Raw genomic sequence first — 19,168 nt, 5'->3', positions numbered from 1 at the left:
GGGATTCCAGGTGAGTCAGGGTGTGAAGCACTCGAGCTCCCAGGCAGGATTATGCTCCGGCCACATTTCGAGAACCACTGCTTTGTAAGATTCTTAATTTTATACAGGTAGCTAGTACGATAACTTGGAAGTGGCAACTTCACGTGGTACTCTTAAAAGAACATGATTTGTAAAAAGTTGATTGATCAACGTATTACACAAAATTATTGTCACTAGAAATACAGAGTAGGGATATAGGATTCATCATCTTTCAGTGTAAGTATGCTGGGACTGCAGTTAAAAGTCATCTAGAGATCGTCGTCTAATCCAACCCTGTGTTTGACAGTGGGGGACCCTTGCCCGCATCACAGCACAGTTAGTGACAGAGCTGGGACCAAAACTTAGGCGTTTTGCTTCTCAGACCAAAGCCTTTCCTGCTGACCACATTACCTCTTGCTAGAACATATATAAGGCATCTTGCACCCTTGCCAGCCTTTGGTGTCCCCCTCAGGGCCAGCTGTCCCTGTGACTGTCCGGCTTGTTCTTGTGCCGCCCCCATTTTTCTCCTGCAGGGCTTCAGCCCACTGTTCCTGTACCTCGTGTCCCTGGCCTAGATACCACACAGCCCGTTCACTGTTTACTGGTATGTTTGTGTGTTTATCTAGAGAAGGTGGCACTTTTTTAATGCCGAGTTAGGGACACTGTACACTTTCTCTGACACATTTAGAACACCGCCAGGTTTAGAAAGAGTTGATATGAAAATAGGAGAAGCATGTCCATAAGAAAGCAATTGTAAGTGATCATGAATAACAGTGAGAGTAATGCCTTTCTGAAGGCTCCGTGTTTATACTGATCCTGGGATCTGGCTCCTGCTTATTTTTCTGCTTTGAATAGAAACTTGACACTGGGAAGCAAGGGCAGGTTAGGTTTTAGGTTGGATTACCATGAAATCCTCTTGTAAAGGGAATACCACTTTGGGTCAGAGACTTCCTGGAATTGTTGAGGGTAAAGTGTAACTTTCCCAGGCAGCTGTTTTTGAGTTAGGAATCGAGCCGGGTGGCCTGGAATGATGGAGAACATTTCAGATTTTCCATTTAGTTGTAAAATGAAAAATGTGGTGGTTTGGTTACTTTATGTGCTCAGTTGTTTGCGTGAACTATTGTCTTTCTGTCTGCCTTTCTGTTTGTCCTTCTTTCATCTATTCCATAGACTCTTTTTAACTTTGATTTATGGATTATATATGAAACAGTTTTTAAAAAACGTATAGGAAAAGATACAAAGTCAAAGCACGAAGTTTCTGTAGTGGATTTGAAATTCATGTGTGCCACTTTTGCCTACATATCTAGATTTATGTATTTTAAAAATTAGAGCAATTTGCTTATTTGCTGAAAATTACTTAAATGAAAAGAAAAAATCATAGGTAAGATAAGGCAGTCCTAGATCAGGAACCATGTCAAGTGGAGAAATGGACCCAGCCTGCTGAGTATTTACGATCTAGTCAGGGACATAAAACATACACATATAAAAATGGCAAACCATTCCAGGTAGTAAAGAAAAGCCAAGTGATTTGTCTATAGGATAAAAAGTTGGTTTGGGAAACAGAGGCAGCCAGGAGTGAAGGGGGAAAGTCTTTTATATGAATCCCAGCCCTTTGCTTTCTACCCTGGGGACAGTTTAAAAAGTCTCTCCAGGCCTCACCTGTAAACAGAGGATAACAGGCCCTCCAGGCTGTGCTGACGACACCAGGTCACGTGTGTAAGGTGCATGCCCAGCACGACAGCTCAGTGCTGTCGGCTCCGTGTCACAGTGCGGGCTGAATGCAGACAGTCTGGGAGCAGGGCCTTGAGTCGGACCTTTAGATGGAGAGCAGCAGAGAGGAGCTTGGAGGGGACTGGACCGGGACAGGAGGGGACAGGAGCAGGAAGAGGGACAAGGACAGAGGGGAGGCAGGGCCACGCTGCCAGTGCGTCCTCGGCTTGAGAGGGCGGACGGGGCTGAGCGGGGGTGCCGAGTGAGGGATTTGGACAAGTTCTCAGTCTTTTTAGGATGTTTTGGTCTCTTCCTACTTAAAAACAGTATATAGACTAGAGCAAGAATAGAAACCCTGGTTCAGCATTTTGCATACCTTCTGGAGAACGTTCTTTGTCCTGTGGCTAGAATTTTTTTCTCCTTACCCTCTGTTCCCACTCCGTGCTCTCTTATCTTACCTTCTTACGGGGTTTCCCCCCTGTGCTGACTGAAACGTCTCCCTCCCTCTCTGGGTCTTGCTTCATCCAGCGGCACCCCGCACGACTGTGGCGGATCTGTTTTTGGTTGTTAGGGCTTCAGGGTTGTCACCTCATGCAGGTCTGGCAGGAATCCAGAGTAAGGGTCTAGGGTCTTTGAAATGTGCCAACCGGTTTTAAAGACTGTAATTCCAATAATACCCACTATGTGGTGCTCATGCATCAGAAATAAATTCTAAAACTAAAGCATTGACGGAGAGCTCAAAAACCTGTGACCAAGTGTGGAGAGCTTAAAATCTAGGATCACAAATACGGGGCGGGGGCGGGGGCGTGGGGAATGGAGCGTGTTCGTGATCTGTACAAGGTTCACCTGGGTCTCTCTAAGGAACAGTTACCTAAATTCCAGAATATTTGGACATAGATGTTACAGGTCATCCTAGGAGGTGGTATAGACATAAAGACAGGCGGATCCCCGAAGAGTTTGTTGCAAGCTCTAACACAGCTGCAAAGAGAATGTGTACCATTTGGAACATTCAAAAATGACATCAAGAAAGACAACCAGCCTCAGCCCCCCCGTATGATACTAAATAAGTGTTCTGGGGGAGAATTGGCAGGGGGTCAAAGCTGCTGTCTGTTTTTTCCCTTTAAGGTCTGCATTCTTATGACCAAAGGTGGTTTTAAAATAAACCCTTTGTTACCTCTTTAAAAAATCTTTTAAACAAGAAGCTGAGCTCTCATTTAGAACATATTTGGATAGGTTCAGTGACATTACTGTTTTTACAAGCTGTGCAAAGGTTGACCATCAGTGCCTGGTGCTTACAGAACCTTTTCTTTGCTTTGCAGGTTTTCATCTCCGTGAACTGCTTAAGCACAGATTTCTCTTCTCAGAAAGGTGTGAAGGGGTTGCCTCTGAACATTCAGATCGACACCTATAGCTATAACAACCGCAGCAACAAGCCTGTGCATCGGGCGTACTGCCAGATAAAAGTCTTCTGTGACAAGGTAAGGCTGCCGACTCGGCAGGGACACTTAGAATACAGCATGAAAGGGGCATCCTTCCTCACAGGAAAAGACCGGAGCTGTTTAAGTTCAATAAGAATGTATTGCTGATAATATAAAATAGCTTATTTTAAATAAGCAATTCATGTTTTAGCCACGCAAAATCACATTATATCGGGGAGAAAAATAATCTTTTGACTGAAAAACTGGAGGGGTCGACGAGCACATTTTGTCAGGCGTGTCCGATAGGGTGGCACACAGGGACTCATGCCAGCTGCACCCGATCCTTGGTGGCCCCTCAGCTTACGGGGACCTGCAGGCCACGGCTGCGGTGTTGGAGCTCTTCCTGAGGTCTGGGTCTGAGGACTCTGCGCATGTGTTATCACTGGCTCACCTCCCTCCAGGCTGTTTGGCAAGTTGTCAGCCAGCTCACTAAGGCAGGAGAAAGTGAGCTGCAGATTCTTCTTGACCGCAGCAGGTAGGCAGGAAGAGAGCACAGGCCCAAATGATGTCAGTGTCATTTCTGTTCTCTGGTATGACGCCCTTTTTTCTGGAGAAGAGATGTGCACTTTTGCCAGGTGCAGAGCGAGGGGCTCAGCTGGATTAAATCCAGAGAGAAGCTATAGGCCCATGCTGGTTTGGGGTTTGGAGACAGTGGTATCCTCAAGAACGGGGCAGAGCCGTCTGCTGAACTAAGATTGAAGAAGACTCTGACTTTTCCCACTCAGAAATATTGGACTGTATTGTTTTTGCCCGTCTCCTCTTTTCATCCTGTTAAAACCTCTCTGTAATTAAGATTTTTAGAAGGTACTAGGAAACTGGCAGTGTATTTGCCATCAGGGGTCTGGTATCCTGGCCTGTGTTCTGGGTGCACAGAGCAAGCATGCGGCCCTACGTGGATGAGCCTGAGGCCCTCCAGGCCCAGAGGACTCCCTCAAACACCCAGGCTCAGCGATGTTTACCGAGTACCGGCCATGTGCCTGATAATGTGCTAGGTGTATTAGTCCTCTGCTGCTGTTAACAAATTACCACGAACTTAGTGGCTCAAAACTACACACATCCATCATCTTACAGTTCTGTAGGTCAGAAGTCTGACCCAAGCCTTACTGGGCTAAAATCAAGGTGTTGGAAGACTGATTCCTTTCTGGAGTCTCTAGGGGAGAACCTGTTTCCTTGCTCCTCTGCTTTCCAGAGGCCGCCCGCGTTCCTTGGCTCATGGCCCCTTCCATCTTCAGAGCCATCCTCACACGTGCTCCTCTGGCTCTCCTGCTGTTGTGGACCCTTGTGATTAGATTGGGCTCACGCAGGTGCCCCAGGAGACTTTTGCTGCCTTAAGGTCAGCTGGGGAGCAGCCTCCTTCTCCTTTGCTGTGTAAGCTGACAGAGTCACAGGTTCGAGGGTTCAGATGTGGACAGCTTTGAGGGGCGTTAGTCTACCCACCGCAGTGCTTTAACATGTGCTGCATTTTACAAATGACAAGTTACATCTGCTGTAGAGCAGGGATTTCTGACCCTAAGTCACATCTCTTTCCTTCATACCACATTCTTCTTTTTAGCCAAAAGACAAACTATTGCGATGTCCATGTTCTTTTTTTAAAAATCTAGGGAGAAATTAAAGTTTTATCCGTTTAAAATGTTTTCTGACATCTGCTGTTTCTTTTATTTATTTATTTATGGCTGCATTGGGTCTTTGTTGCGCCCGGGCTTTCTCTAGTTGCAGCAAGCGGGGGCTACTCTACTTTGCAGTGCGCGGGCTTCTCATTGCGGTGGCTTCTCTTGTTGTGGAGCACAGGCTCTAGGCACGTGGGCTTCAGTAGTTGCAGCACGCGGGCTCAGTAGTTGTGGCTTGCGGGCTCTGGAGCACGGGCTCAGTAGTTGTGGCACACGGGCTTAGCTGCTCCGCAGCATGTGGGATCTTCCCGGGCCAGGGCTTGAAGCCGTGTCCCCTGCACCGGCAGGCGGGCTCTCAACCACTGCGCCACCAGCGAAGCCGTCCACTGGCTTTTGAACACGTGGACTGAGGCCTCGGTAACCGGGTTCATGTCTAGTTTCTGTGTCAGTTCTGGGCTGTTTCAGTGCTTTGGTCCCATCCTCCTCACTCTTGGTCTCCGGCCTCCCCGCATGCCTGGCATCTCACTGGACACCAGATGTGTGAGTTTTACCTTGTTGGGTGCTGGATGTTTCTGTCATCCTGTGCATCTTCTTGAGCCTTGTCCTGAGATCTAGTGAAGTTCCTTGGAAACAGGCTGACCTCCCCAGGTGTCCCGTTTGCCGGCTGCTGGGCGTGTCTGGAGCAGTGCTCAGTGTCAGCCTGTTCTTCCCCACGGCTGAGGCGAGCTCTTCCTGGCTCTTCTACCCAGTGCCCGTGAATTATCCGTTTTTCCAGTCTGATCGCTGGCATCGGGCGCTGCTTCTGGCCCTGGCCTAGTCTTTTCAGATGTTTTCTGCTCCCCGACTGGGTGGCTTCCTCACACCGTGTGCTCTTGGTGCTCTGCTGAGTGTGTGGGGCCCTCTGAAGACATCCAGGGTTCTTTCTCTCCCAGCTTTCCTCTTTGCCACTTTGCCTGCCGCCTTGATCTCTCTGCTTCGCCTCTGCCTTCTCATTCCGAGGAATCTGGCTCGTGGAGACCCCCGGACATCCCTCCCTGGGCCACAGCCTGGAAACTCTGGAGGGTGCTCAGCACCTGGGGGTCTCGCCTCACTGGTTTCCCGTTTCTAGGGAATTGCTCTTCTTTGTTGCCTGGTGGCTGGGGCCTTCAGAATCCTTGTTTCATGCACTTTGTCATTCTGCCAGTTGTTTCTGAGCAGAGGGTAAATCTTGAGTGGAATCAAAAGCCCCTTCTCATTCTTTGTAGATGTAGCTGATAAATAAGGAGGAAAGTGTCCTGTTTTGTAAAACTTCCTTTTAGGGAATATAACGTACCATCTACGTGAAGTTATTGTTAGACTGTTAGAAGGGCCTGAGAGATACCGACCAACTCCAGTCGGTAACTCGAGGAGACTGGTGATGTCTGCCTGTTCTCCTCCGTCAGGGAGGTGATGTTTGCGTCAGTATCACGTAGCAATGTTAACGAGCAGGTTGTATGTTTACTGGTACATTAGTGGAGCAACACCTTCTAAAAGGCAGAAGGGGGTTTTGTATTCCGTATTTTAAAATGTGGTTTTGTTGTACAATCGTGCCAAAATCAGTGGGATGATTTTTACTGCCTCTCTTTGCTATTAGGGAATTTATTTACAGAAAAGTAAGTCACCTTAAGTCAAGTAAGTTCATACCTGAATAACTTTGTAAAGAAATCTACGTCATTCAGAAAGAATGCCAGTAGGTCAAGCAAAATGACTAACGAATAGTTTTGTTTTTATTGCACTTGCTTCTTACTTTCAGGTCGTGCTTGTTACTAACAGGCTTGTGGGTTCAGCTGTGTGGCAGTGCCGTTCTCTGTGTGGTTGGAGCACACTGTGTACATATGTCCTCTTTGTAGGGCTGGGAGCATACTTTTTCTCTCTTAGGTGACTGCAGATTTCTAGTTAAATGTTTGCTTTTGTGAGTCACAGGTGGTCCTATCTGTCACTTAGTAGATGCCAAGTCCTTGGACAAAATCACAGTTTTCAGTGACCACATTGCCCATACAGGAAAGTACACTCAAAGCAGGGTTAACTTGTGTTTTTTCTTTCATTTTCTTGTTAATAGACAACGAGAAAAGTCACTTGTCTTTGAAGCCAGTGTGTGGTACATTAATGGATTTTCTTAACTTTCCATTTAACCTGGCCACGTCCATCGTTGAGGGGAATTTTGCTCTATTTGTTTTGTTTTGTTTTGTTTTGTTGCGGTACACGGGCCTCTCACTGTTGTGGCCTCTCCGGTTACGGAGCACAGGCTCCGGACGCGCAGGTTCAGCGGCCATGGCTCACGGGCCCAGCTGCTCCGGGCACGTGGTATCTTCCCGGACCGGGGCACGAACCCACGTCCCCTGCATCGGCAGGCGGACTCTCAACCACTGCGCCACCAGGGAAGCCCTATTTGTTTGTTTTTTGAATAAGTGTTTTCCTGTGATTTTATATAGTTAAAAAGAGTTCTAAGAATGGGCTTTTTAGAGGAAACTACTGTGATGAGCTTCATGAGTATAATAAGCAATGCGGCTCATGCCCAAAGAGGAGATATTTCCCCCACAGATCAGGATAAGAGTTAAGTATTTTCAAGAGGATCAGATAAACAGCACCATGTCTTGTCTTCTCTTGACCTAGGGAGCTGAGCGGAAAATCAGGGATGAAGAACGAAAACAAAGCAAAAGAAAAGGCAAGTGTACTGACCCCAGCTCCCAGTTGAATGCCTGTAAGTAGAAGTGTTTTCACCAAGCATTTTAGACCTTTTCCGTTCAGAACAGTGACTTGAAGGCTTCAAGCAGAAGATAGAGTAGTGGATATTCTTTGCTGCTGTGAGGTGGTAGCTTTGCTTCCTTTAACCAGGTACAAGGACAGATGAGGGCTGCACTAAGTCATTTTCTGGGGAACTGCAGGAAGGATTCCTGAGTTTCTCCAGAGTTCAGACGATTTTGCCTGTCAGTTCTGGTTCAGGTTGCTGGCTCCAGTCCTGAAAAATAACACACAGTCCGCCCGAATAGCTCATGATGAAATTGGAACTTGTCTAGGTTTTTAAGAATAACACCCTTTGGAATTCAGGTTGTCTTCATTCCACATGAGCGTGGTGGTCTGATGTTGAGTATTCTGACATTTGCAGAATCTGTAGGGCTTCTGTTTGGACATGGCACTGGGAAAGCTTCTTTTCTTTTTCTTTTTTAATGCGACCAGCATTCATGTTCACAAAATCCTGTAGCTTTCAGCTAAAAGGAAAAAAAAAAAAGCAAGCTGCTCTGTGCGGGCAGCGCTTCATCCACAGTACGCGGGCGGCCGCGCCTGTCCTCTTCGTGGCTGGCGCCCAGCAGACGTGGCCTGAGTGCAACAGTCAGGGTTCTCTCGCTGGCATCACGCTGCAGCCTCACGACGTCACTTCAGAGAGCAGCTAACTGGCTAGGAAAGCTCGTCACTAAGCACCTCAGGGTGGGGGCTGATGGAGTCTGTAATTCAATTAATAAGAGTTAGACAGCCATGCTGACTCTCACCCTCCCTGAGGTTCGGTTCTGAAGACGAGGGTCTGAAGTTGAGGTTCGTGTTCTGAATTCAAGCGTACATCGCCGTCAGAACAAATTAATGAGGAGAGCGAGGGCGAAATTACTTCCAAATTATGTTTATACAGTCATAAGTTTTAGCCTTTCAGGCAGAAACTCAGCATGCCTTGCCTCTGTTCTGGACCTCTGGTTGTGTGTGTCTGTGTGTGCTTAGAGATGGCCTTTCTCTCCTGAGGTGTGCAGTTGATTTTAGTGCACGTACAAACAACCTCTTCCTTCACATCAGCTGTGATTTTCTCAGTTCAGGCAGCATGACCTGTATTTGATATTCTTCTACAATTTAAGTTTCTTAAACAGTGAGGAAGATGCTCTGTGGCCTGCATCCAGTCTGCGTATGTAAGCTGTTGACTGTGGTGTCCTCATTTTTTTTTTTTAAGTTTCTGATGTCAAAGTACCGCTGCTTCCCTCTCACAAACGAATGGATATCACGGTTTTCAAGCCCTTCATTGATCTCGACACGCAGCCTGTCCTCTTCATTCCTGACGTGCACTTCGCCAGCCTTCAGCGGGGCGCTCACGTAGGTAACCAGGATCCCAGGGTGGCTGCAAGGAAGTGAAGCTCCGCAGAAAGAAAGTCTTTGGCGTTGTTCATGGCAAACAGAAGCTAAGACTTCGTGAGGTCTGGCCAGCGTTAGGTGTCAGCTCCTTGGAGTGTTCGGTTTGGGCAACACGATGTCCATGCGGTCAAGTGTGTGTAAGCATTGTTGGCGGAACCACAGTACAAGACCCGGCAAGCTAATTCTGTGTGGATTTATCTATTTGTATCTTATCTCATTTAAAGGATACTGGAATAGTAACAGAATTTGGAGTCTGAGTCAGTGATCCTGTGAATTTAACTTACGTGGGTCTGGACAGGAGGGAAAAGCCAGAGGAATGCCTGGGGTGGGATCCTTAATGGAATAAAGAACATCTGAGGGCTCTCTCTGTGGTTTAAGTTAGGGGATCATCATTGGCACGCGTTTGGCTGTGTTTGGGCGACTAATGGGAGATTTAACAGATACGCAGTCAGCTTTGCTTGGAGCAGAAGCTCAGTGGAGGTAGGAACTGGGTGGCGTGGAGCGTGCCCGCCAAGCTGAGCTCAGAGAAATACCCGAAAGACATCTGCCATGCGCTTTGTACACAGATTCCTACAGACAGATGAGTTTTCAGAATTCTTCGGGAAAGTCACTGCCAGTGTCTTCAGTTTCTAATGAGAAGCTTTGGGGTGAGCAGGGGTCAGCAGTCTTGTGCTGTAAAGGGTCAAATAATAAACATTGTAGGCTTTTGGGGGTCAGACGGTCTCTGTTGTGACCACTCACTTGTGCCACTGTGGGGTCAGAAGCACCGTAAACGCGGCGCCATGAATGGGAGTGGCCGTGTGCCAATAGTAAGCAGGCGCGGGGCCAGGCTTGTCTCGTGGGCTGTAGTTTGCCAACCCCTGAGTTAGAGGGGTTCAAGACATCCCCAAGAATCTGGGCATTGAAAAATAAGGCTGGAAGGTTTTGTATGAGATTGGTCACATTCAAAATTATTTTCATTTTAGGAATAACTCATTTAAGGTCTAAAGTATTTTAGCATATTCTTGAAAAGCAATCTTTTTTATTTTTTGGTCTTAGGTCCTTCCCATTGCCTCAGAAGAATTGGAGGGTGAAGGGTAAGATTTATGTTTTGTTTTAGCAAATTCTTTTTATTTTGAAACAATCTCAAACGTATAGAATAATTATAATACAAAGAACTCATTTTTTCCTGAGCCATTTGAGAGTAAGTTGCGGACCCAGTGATCCATGCATCATTCCTAAATACTTTGGTGTATGTTTCCACAAATGAGGATGTTCTCCTGCGTAAAGAAGTCAGGATATTGACATTGAGACCTTAGTACCATCCAGTCCATGTTCCCATCCAGGCTTTGCCAGTTGTTCCAGTGATATCCTTTATGGCAAGAAAAGGTCCAGTTCAGACTCCCACAGTGTATTTAGTCGTCCTGTCTCCTTAATCTCCTTCAATCTGGCACGGCCTCAATCTCTCCTTGACTTTCCTGAGCTAATACTTCTGAAGGCTACAGACCCGTTGTTTTGCAGGACATCCCTCTGTCTGGGTCTGTCCTTCGTTTCTTCTTGGTTGGGGTAGATGATGCGTCTTGGCGGGAACGTCACAGACAAGGCCCTGCTCTCAGTGTGTCCTGTCGGGGGCACACACTTTCAGGGCACCCTGCGGCTGGTGACGTTCGCTCTGATTGCTTGATTCAGGCGGTGTCTACCAGGCTTCTCACTGTGGAGTTACTCTTCTCCTTTTGTAGTAAGTGTTTTGAGGGGAGGTGCTTTGTAGCTTTGTAAATATCTCATTCCTTGCCCCACTTTGCATTTCTTCATTTACATGTTTGTATCAGTACGGACACGCGGTTTCTGCTCACATTGTCCCTGGGCTACGGGGTCCCTCAAGCTTGCCCCTGGATCCCTTTGACACGACCCTCCTGTCCTCACTGCTTGAGCACTTCCTCACTTTCAGGCAGAGTGTGTTCCAGGCACTTGCGTTTTCCCTTCTCCGGCCCTCAAATCCGCCTCTTCTCCAAGAAACCCTGGTTCTTTGTGGAGACTGGGCTTTAGAAACCCAGAGGCGGCCTCTGGGTGTGCTTGTTGCTGTTGACGTGTTGCCGCTCCCCGCACCTGGGGGCACCCTCCTTGGCCCACACCAGCAGCCCTCCCGCTCAGCACTCTACCATGTTGAGGGTCCAGTCCCCCTCTTTGGGCCATCCTGGCTCCCCGTGCCCACCCGAATTGGCCACAGACCTTCTCTCTGCCTCTTTAACTCATTGTGTTCTCAGACATAAATCCTGCAGGTGCTTTCGTCGGAGGCCTGTTACGTGCCGGAAGCTGAGACGGAGTATCTTAAGGGCCAGCCTCTATTCTTGAAGTGATGATTCTGCTCAGAAGCAAACACTTATTTCATTTTCAGTGTTTTTTTACTATTTTCTTGCTCACCTACTCTGAACCTCACAACATTGAACACCGCATAACTTTGAAAGCCAATCACTCTGATCTTTTCACTTCTTTCTGCAAACGTACTGTAAACATTTCCCCTTTGTATTTCCGCTGACACTGCTGTATTTTAACCCTTTGGAGTTTTATGCTACGATTGTCTCCAAAGTCCTCCAACTGGTTCTTCTGCTTGTAGGTCCTGGAGTCCCCTCCGATCTCTACCACACACTGATTACAGCATTCTTGTCTCACAGAACTTTCAGATTCCCTGATAACTGCAACATAAAATCTAGAATTCCTCAGAGCTGAATGATCAAGATTTTCCAGATTAGATTTATCTTCTTCTGGAACATTCTGTTTCAGCCAGCCTGGCTTTGCATTTTCCCGCTCACACTTCCTCCCTTTTTTGACATGCCCTCTCCTCTGTTACCACCTTCATGTACGTCTCAGATCCCACCTCCTTCATAAGTGTGTTCCTGAAAAGAAACTGCGTTCCCACACCGGCAGCTTGAGCCGTGTAAGAGCAGCCAGGGTGTCTGGCAGGTGCCTGAGTGAGCATAGTCCCAGCTCTGCCATTCAGTAGTGCAAGCCTGGTTCACTTGGCATCTTTCCTTGGGCCTCAGATTTTCATCCACAAAATAAGGAAGCTGGACCAGATAGAGAACGAAGGTCATTTTAAATCTAAGATTCAGCGATACACCCCCAAACTCCTTTTGTTTCTGCAAGTGATTTAAGGTGAAGTCACTAATTGCATACTTCGGATCACCTGCAGGTCTAACTTGAAAAGGGGACCTTATGGCTCGGAAGATGATTTTGTGATCCCTCCTCCTGCTAAGCTGAGCCGGGTAGAAGAACCAAAGAGAGGTGCGTTGGTTTACATTTCCTAGTGGGAGTTTTCAGTGGGAAGTGAGCTCTGAATTTGTCAAAAGCATACACTGCTCAAACAGATCTCATCAGTGTTGACTTCCTTGGGTGTTCCTCCGTCAGACCAGCTCCTGGCTTGAGCTGGGCCCTCCAGCAGAGTTAAAAGAAGCTGAAAGCTGTGTTCCTTAAGACAGATTTTATATCGGTTCGTGTTTGCTGTCCTTGATGTGGACATCTCCTTTTATTTTAGCCAATACCCACGGTCTTTCCTCTTATTTTGCTCCTGTCAATGAAGTGCACTTTTCTTTTTCCCTCCTTATTCCCAATTGGGGGTCAGTGCTGCTCTACGTGCGAAAGGAGTCGGAAGAAGTCTTCGATGCCCTGATGCTCAAGACTCCGTCTTTGAAAGGCCTGATGGAAGCTGTAAGTAAGAGGAACTTTGTGGTCCTCTTTAAAAAGTAAAAAGAAACTTACATAGAATTTGATTGGAACAAACCTTACCAGAACATCCGGATTTGTGTGTGGTACTGAAGCCTTTCCTGAGTCCCAGCGCCCTGTCTGTGGCTGCAGCACGTGCCACGTTTTACCCCACGTCCCAAGGTCCTCAGCGGCTGCAGGGCTGTCCCCGCCTCGGACCGCTGCACCCAGCGCACTGGTTGGTAGATAGTAATCACTCAGCAATGTCTAATCCTCTGAATTGAGTGAATTTGTGATGACCTATGGAATAGTTTAATTTTCATAGACTTGGTTAAAGGGAGATTGCCACTTAAACGACTTAGAAGCCAGCAAAAGTTAATTCTAGCGAATAAAATCTTAAAAACTTCACGCGTAAAACAGTGGCTCCTCAGTCTGCCTTTGAAACTCCTGATCTGGGGCGTGTCCGAACTTGTGTCAAGATCTTACTCAGAGCCTATTCATGAAAATGTAGACGTGTGACCAGAGACAACCACAGCCCCTCCTGCAGGATCTCAGCAAAGGGCCCACAGCAAACTGACCCCAGCCTGCCCTTAAGACATCAGAGAGAGATGTGAGAAGGGTGCCATGCTGATTTTGGCTTTGCCCCAGGGTGAAAGTCTTGATATTTATCAACCTCGGCCCCTGTAAATCATCGGGATCTTTGAGCTCAAAGCACCCCCATAACTGGGCTGGAGATAGGTTTCTCCCGCCCCCCCATCCCCACCCCTGACTACTGCAGTGTGTTGGGTTCATTTAAGAAACATTCGTTAAGGGCCTGCTTTGTGCCAGGCACTGTTCTGGGGCCCTGGAGTTAGAAGGGTACGTGACAGTGCCAAATGGAGCTTAGATTCTAGTTAGGAAGATGGAGACAATAACGTAAACGAAGACATTACTGTGTAATTTGCCAGGCACTGATAAATGCAATGGAGAAAACTAAAGCAGGGCAGCGGGACAGAGGCTGGGGGCGCTATTGCTCAGCCCCTCAGGGAGCTCCGCGTTCACAGTGCCTCTTAGCCCGTTCCTGCCACCTGTAGCCCTCTGCTTCCTGCGATTTCTCCTGGGTCCCTCTGGCTTACCTTGTCTTCTGACGGCCCTTCTTAAAAAAGAATCACGCAAACTCTTGATTATGGGGAGAGGAGAATGTGAAAAAAGGACTCACTATGCCGAATATAACTTGTTCACAACTCATGAGGAATTCATTACAGTCTTCCATCTCCTGGGCTGGGATTACATAAATATACAAAGAATTACTATCCAGTGATACAGAAAAGAAATGAACTTGTTTGTATGATGGGAGCTTGGATTTGGTTTGAAATGTGTATTTTTGTTAGATTGAAAGTGATCTGAAGGTTGGTCTTCTGAGGCCCCGTTTTCAGGGCCCCCTGGAGCTGTGCTCTTCAGATTGAGGCTGGGTGGGCAGTGACCCCAGTGTGGGAGTGGTCTGGACAGCAGTGCAGATAAAGCGTTTGATCTGGACTGAATCATCTGTTTGTCCTGTAGTAATCCATCCCCTTCCTGTACAGATAGCGCCTGTGCCCTGAGAGGAAAACCTCCAAAGTTTGTACCGTACTGATTTCATCACACTCTGTGGACCACCCATTGGTCATGAAGGGAGGAGGGGCCACACGTTGGCCGGAGCCTCGCTGCCCTCTGGAGAGGCGCTGGGCAGCCCTGGCAGAGGTGCAGGCCTTGCTGTGATCGGGGCCTTGGTGTTCCTTCTGGGCTGTGGGATGTGAAATCGTTTCTTTCCTTCTCATAATTCTGTCCCCGAAATTAACTCCTGCTTTGTGCTGGACACGTTTTAATCCCACAGCAGCCCTGGGGTGGGCGAGGTGGTATAAGAGGAGGCTGAGGGTTAGAAAGGTCACCTGCCAGTGGAGGGTGAGTCAGAACTGATCCCGCTTGGGTGTGTCTGACTCCAAAGCGAGGCCTTTGTGTGCTGACTAAAGCACCTGTGACAAGGTGGACGTGTGTCATCGTACGCTTAAGACCCGTGGACGCGCAGCTCAGAGAGGGGACCAGAGTGGTGGAGGGCTTCAGTTCCTAACGGCCGCTGAGTCGCCAGTGTCGGCTCAGTCACACACAGCAAGTGCAGCACACTGGTATGGGGGGCAGTGAGCAGCTCTGTGCTTCCCGCTCAGTTTCTCTAGAAACGTAAAACTGCTCTGTGAGGTATTAATTTAAAAAAAACTATGGCCATATAATAGACTTCTGACATCTGTAATCTCGCGAGAAATAACAAACACCCGATTCCAGCTTTCTCCAAAGGCAGGTAACAGATGGGCTCTCTCATCTGTGTCTTTGCATGTGCATTTGTGAGAAACAGACGGGCTCTCATCTGTGTCTCATGTGCATTTGTGAGAAACAGACGGGCTCTCATCTGTGTCTTTGCATGTGCATTTGTGAGAAACAGACGGGCTCTCATCTGTGTCTTTGCATGTGCATTTGTGAGAAATGGAAAGTCGAGTGTCTGAACCACTATATTAATATATATATTGTTTGTTTTTTCAAGCCATGAAAACAGCACTTTGTGATTATTTTTCTTTTACTCTTTCAGATCTCAGACAAGTATGACGTTCCCCAAGACAAGATTGGGAAAATATTCAAGAAGTGTAAAAAAGGGTGAGCAGGGACGGGCATCCTTAGTACCTCTAGATAGCGTTAATATTATATAACGTTCATGTTATTCACGTGCATTTGTGCCCAGTCAAGAACCAGTTATAGAAGCGTCAATGCAAGAATGTATTTTTTCTTACTAAATTATCCCACAAAGTTGATTTACTTTTCTAGGACATTTTAATGTTTTTTTTTCAAGTAGAGTCTTTGTTCTTCCCATGCTTGGCTGCAGTGCAGTGGCTCCAAATTCCAGAACACGTGATGAAATTTACTAAGGGTGACAATCGCTACCCCGTTTATTGAGCCCTGTCGTGAGTCAGGCACTGGGCTGGGCGCTTGGTGTGTTATTTAATTCTCATGTTACCCTAAGACAGGCGCTACTACTCATAGTTTTTAGACGAGGCAGCCGAGGCCCAGAGAGCCCGAGAGGCTTGTCCAAGAGCAGGTGGTAAGTTAGCGCTGAGGCCATGACTCAAGCTCTGTTTTGACGACTGCAAAACCTTTGCCCTTCCCACTCCATCCTCCTGCCCTGGATCACGTTTTCAATGGCAGAATGTTGCTTCTTTGTCCAGAAGTTAATATTTTTAGTACTGTTTTACTTAAGCGTCTGTGCTGGGTGGCATGGGTAAGCAGGGTATAGAATGAGAATTTTTTGACTGAATTCTAAAGCAAATGGAATTTTCTAGATGGCCCTAGTAGGAACGGTGGGACTTGATAGTAGTAGTTCAGCTAAACCTTAAGGGTAATTAAATTAAAGGGAAGATAATTTGTCAGGGAGCCCTGGCTTCAGGTCATGTAGGTTCATCTTACTGATGTGCTTTCGAAAGCTGGACCAATGAAGTGCTCCTCTGTAGGCTTATTTTGTTCATTATAATAAATGCTGTTTATTGAATGATTACTATATGCTGAAATAATAACAATAGCTAAGCTAGTGTGTTTTCTTTATCACATGCCCTGCATGGCAAACGTTTTACTTGAGTCCCTCGTTTAATCCCGACAATAATCTTACAAGGTGGGCACTATTGTTAACAGCCGTTTCGTAGATGAGGAGGTGGAGGCATAGGGAGGTTTCAGCAGTCGCCTCCCGCATCCTAGCGAGTAAGGGGCAGAGCTGACGGTGAAGGCTGGGCCTGCCGGCAGAGCGGGCAGCACTGAGTGGGTCTGTCTCGGCTCCCCTCTTGCAGGATCCTGGTGAACATGGACGACAACATCGTGAAGCATTACTCCAACGAAGACACCTTCCAGCTGCAGATCGAAGAGGCCGGGGGGCTGTACAAACTCACCCTCACCGAGATCTGAGGGCGCCCCGGCCCACGACTCCCAGCGAGCTCAGGGAAGCTGTCACGTGGGCCTTTGGGTTGGCAAGCCGCAGGTTCCCCGGTCGGCCACTTTCCAAACGTGGGTGGATGTCAGTGGAAGGGGGGGTTCCTTTCCAGTTGGAGATGGCGCCGCGTTTGGCTTGGAGATAGCATTGACTGTATTGCATTGGCGTTTTTCAGATGACAGAGAAAGCATGTACCACGATGTTTGAATTTTCTGATATAAATACTTAGCATTAAAAGTGAAAACTTTGTTCCAAGATTTACTAGATCACCTGGGAACCTTAAGGTATCTGCTACGTTATTTATAAAAATATTGTCTCTTCAGTGCTAGTGGGCCCTGCTCACTAGTGCACCTCAGACTCGGTGTAACTGTGACCACCTCAGGTTACGGGCGCGGCACCCCAAGAGGACCAGGTGCGCCCTTTCTCCCTCAGCCTCTCATTCCCCAGTAAATGTTTACTCCAGTAGGGCAAGTTACCGAAGTCTTCCTTTGCAACTCTCTCCAACATATCAACTGCCTCTCTCATGAAGAACCTAAACGGTTACAGTGTGCGTCCGTGAAAGCTAAAGCTGCGTGTATGTAAGTGCAATACGTCTTGAAGGCCCGTGTCTGTAAATGTGTACATACCTGTCTTATATAAATAGATAATATATACATGTGGTGTCCGTGTACATATAGTGAAGAGATGTGATAAGGGCTACCTTAAAGACTTTCTTGAGATGAGAGGATAAGTTATTTTTGATCACCTACACCCAGCAGATAGCATACTGTGCTTAGTGGAACCCACTCCGACGCTTTCTTTGCATTTTCCCAAACACAGCAGTCATTCGGTAGCATAGCAAAACCTTCTCAAACGACAGAGATTCTGTTTGCTCTTGCAAATGTTATTATGTGGATGTCAGCACTGATTAACAAATGAAGTAAAGGAAAAAGCACTGCTGCAGCTCATGACTGCTGTGTCTGCTAGTATCAGTCAGGTGGACCCGACAGAGGGAATAAACACAGTTACTGTAACACGTACTGTGATTCCTGTGAACCGGCGACACAACTCCAGACAGAGTTCTTCCTGATCTTCCTGTTATGAGAAATGACTTCTGTTTTATCATGTTCCGGAACCTTCAAGCTTTAGTTGTCTAGTGTGCTAACAATTCTAGAAAGGATTCATGAATTTATGAGACTGTGTTACTATGGCAGGGGAACGTTTTGTACCCAAGTTGAAATACATAAAAATCCTAAAAAGTGTAATTTTGTAACGGAACTAAAACCGCAGGTACCTTTAGGCTCAGGGAGGTAGGTTATTTGTATAAGTAGGGTTGATAGTTACATTCTTACCTTAAAATATTCTAATGAAGTATGTGAACTAAATTGCTGGTTTTCTAAGATAAGATATTATGGGACACGGGTCATATAAACAATATTTTGTATTTTGTTTTATGGGATCGATTTTGTCTTGTTTTTAATTGTACAATTGAAGATGTATGTTAAACCAAAGGGATTAAATTTTATATGTCTATTTCGTAATATGTCATTTCCTGTTATTCAGTTTGACTTTTTCCTTTCATTAGTCAGTAAAGCAAAATCTGAGATCTTAAAATAGTAGAGCTGAAAAGAATCACCTTAGCATTTTCTCCTTATTTCCCAACATGTATATCTGGGTCTCTTCCTTCCTCTTAATTTTTCCTTAGACGGGTCTGAAACGATCCGAGTAATTGTTAACTGAGGGGGCCCTGAATTAGTCTTCAACTACTTCCAAAATTTAACCACAAAAGCTTAAGAGAAACGCTTTCAGACCTAAAACCTTAGTGTTCTTGGTTTTTAAAAGCTTAACAGAAAACGTCTATTCCCTGGTGGTCCAGTGGTTAGGACTTGGTGCTTTCACTGCTGAGGGCCGGGGTTCCATCCCTGGTCGGGGAACTAAGATCTCATAAGCTGTGCAGTGCAGCCACAAAAAAGGAATAAAAATCTACCAGTAATGTCTCAGTTCATCAGAATTTCTAAGTCAAACGGCTATTGCAAGCATGTGCAGGTAATCCAGGGCCTAAATGTGATAGACACTAAAATATATTTCTAGTGAACACATGGTCACGTGAAGGAAGTAAACTCCCTGATAGATGTCCTGCAATATCTGTGCACCTTGCACTCTAATTCTTGGGCCACGTGTCAGAACTTCTGAGGCGCGGACTCCGCTCCTGGTCGCCCAGCGGCTCCAGGGCCTGTGGGCTGAGTCCCACATGTCCTCTGCCTGTGGGGCCTTCCTAGACTCCCCTGCCCGGTCCCCTCACACCCCCTGCCTTCCCACCTCTGGGTTTCTTTCTCCCTTGGTCACTAGCTCTATCTTTGGCCTCAGAAGTTGGCTTTGCCCTGGAGGCGAGGGCCTTCCCCAGTCTCCACAGTGGGCATGCCCGGGTCGCCCAGCCCTGCACTCCTGCGGCACACTATGACCCAAAACTGCCTCTCATCTCCCTGGATCGCTGGCACCCAGCCTGGTGCTGGTCACGTGGCAGGCGCTCAGTAACTGATTTTGCAACGATCAAGTGCCAAGCTGGTGCCCTTGACGAGCCCCATCCCTTG

At 47.1% G+C, this 19,168-nt stretch overlaps 1 protein-coding gene across 1 annotated transcript in view; it reads left to right on the top strand.

Annotated features, from left to right (window-relative positions):
- The window catches only part of GRHL1 (grainyhead like transcription factor 1), a 46,683-nt gene extending 28,573 nt beyond the window's left edge, over positions 1 to 18,110 (top strand). The window contains exons 10-17 of the mRNA XM_024737717.1: positions 3,048 to 3,206; positions 7,445 to 7,532; positions 8,763 to 8,902; positions 9,980 to 10,017; positions 12,111 to 12,202; positions 12,540 to 12,625; positions 15,216 to 15,280; positions 16,459 to 18,110. Coding sequence (XP_024593485.1) covers positions 3,048 to 3,206; positions 7,445 to 7,532; positions 8,763 to 8,902; positions 9,980 to 10,017; positions 12,111 to 12,202; positions 12,540 to 12,625; positions 15,216 to 15,280; positions 16,459 to 16,573 — 783 coding nt within the window. The 3' untranslated portion in view covers positions 16,574 to 18,110. The remainder of the gene's footprint in view (positions 1 to 3,047; positions 3,207 to 7,444; positions 7,533 to 8,762; positions 8,903 to 9,979; positions 10,018 to 12,110; positions 12,203 to 12,539; positions 12,626 to 15,215; positions 15,281 to 16,458) is intronic.
- The last annotated feature ends 1,058 nt before the right edge of the window (positions 18,111 to 19,168 follow it).

This window comes from Neophocaena asiaeorientalis, unplaced genomic scaffold (assembly GCF_003031525.2).
Source record: "Neophocaena asiaeorientalis asiaeorientalis breed wild unplaced genomic scaffold, Neophocaena_asiaeorientalis_V1.1 scaffold396, whole genome shotgun sequence".
In the NCBI taxonomy this organism is placed as follows: Eukaryota; Metazoa; Chordata; class Mammalia; order Artiodactyla; family Phocoenidae; genus Neophocaena; species Neophocaena asiaeorientalis.
Note: the sequence above shows the minus strand (reverse complement) of the source record. Positions and strands in the feature narration are given on the sequence as shown.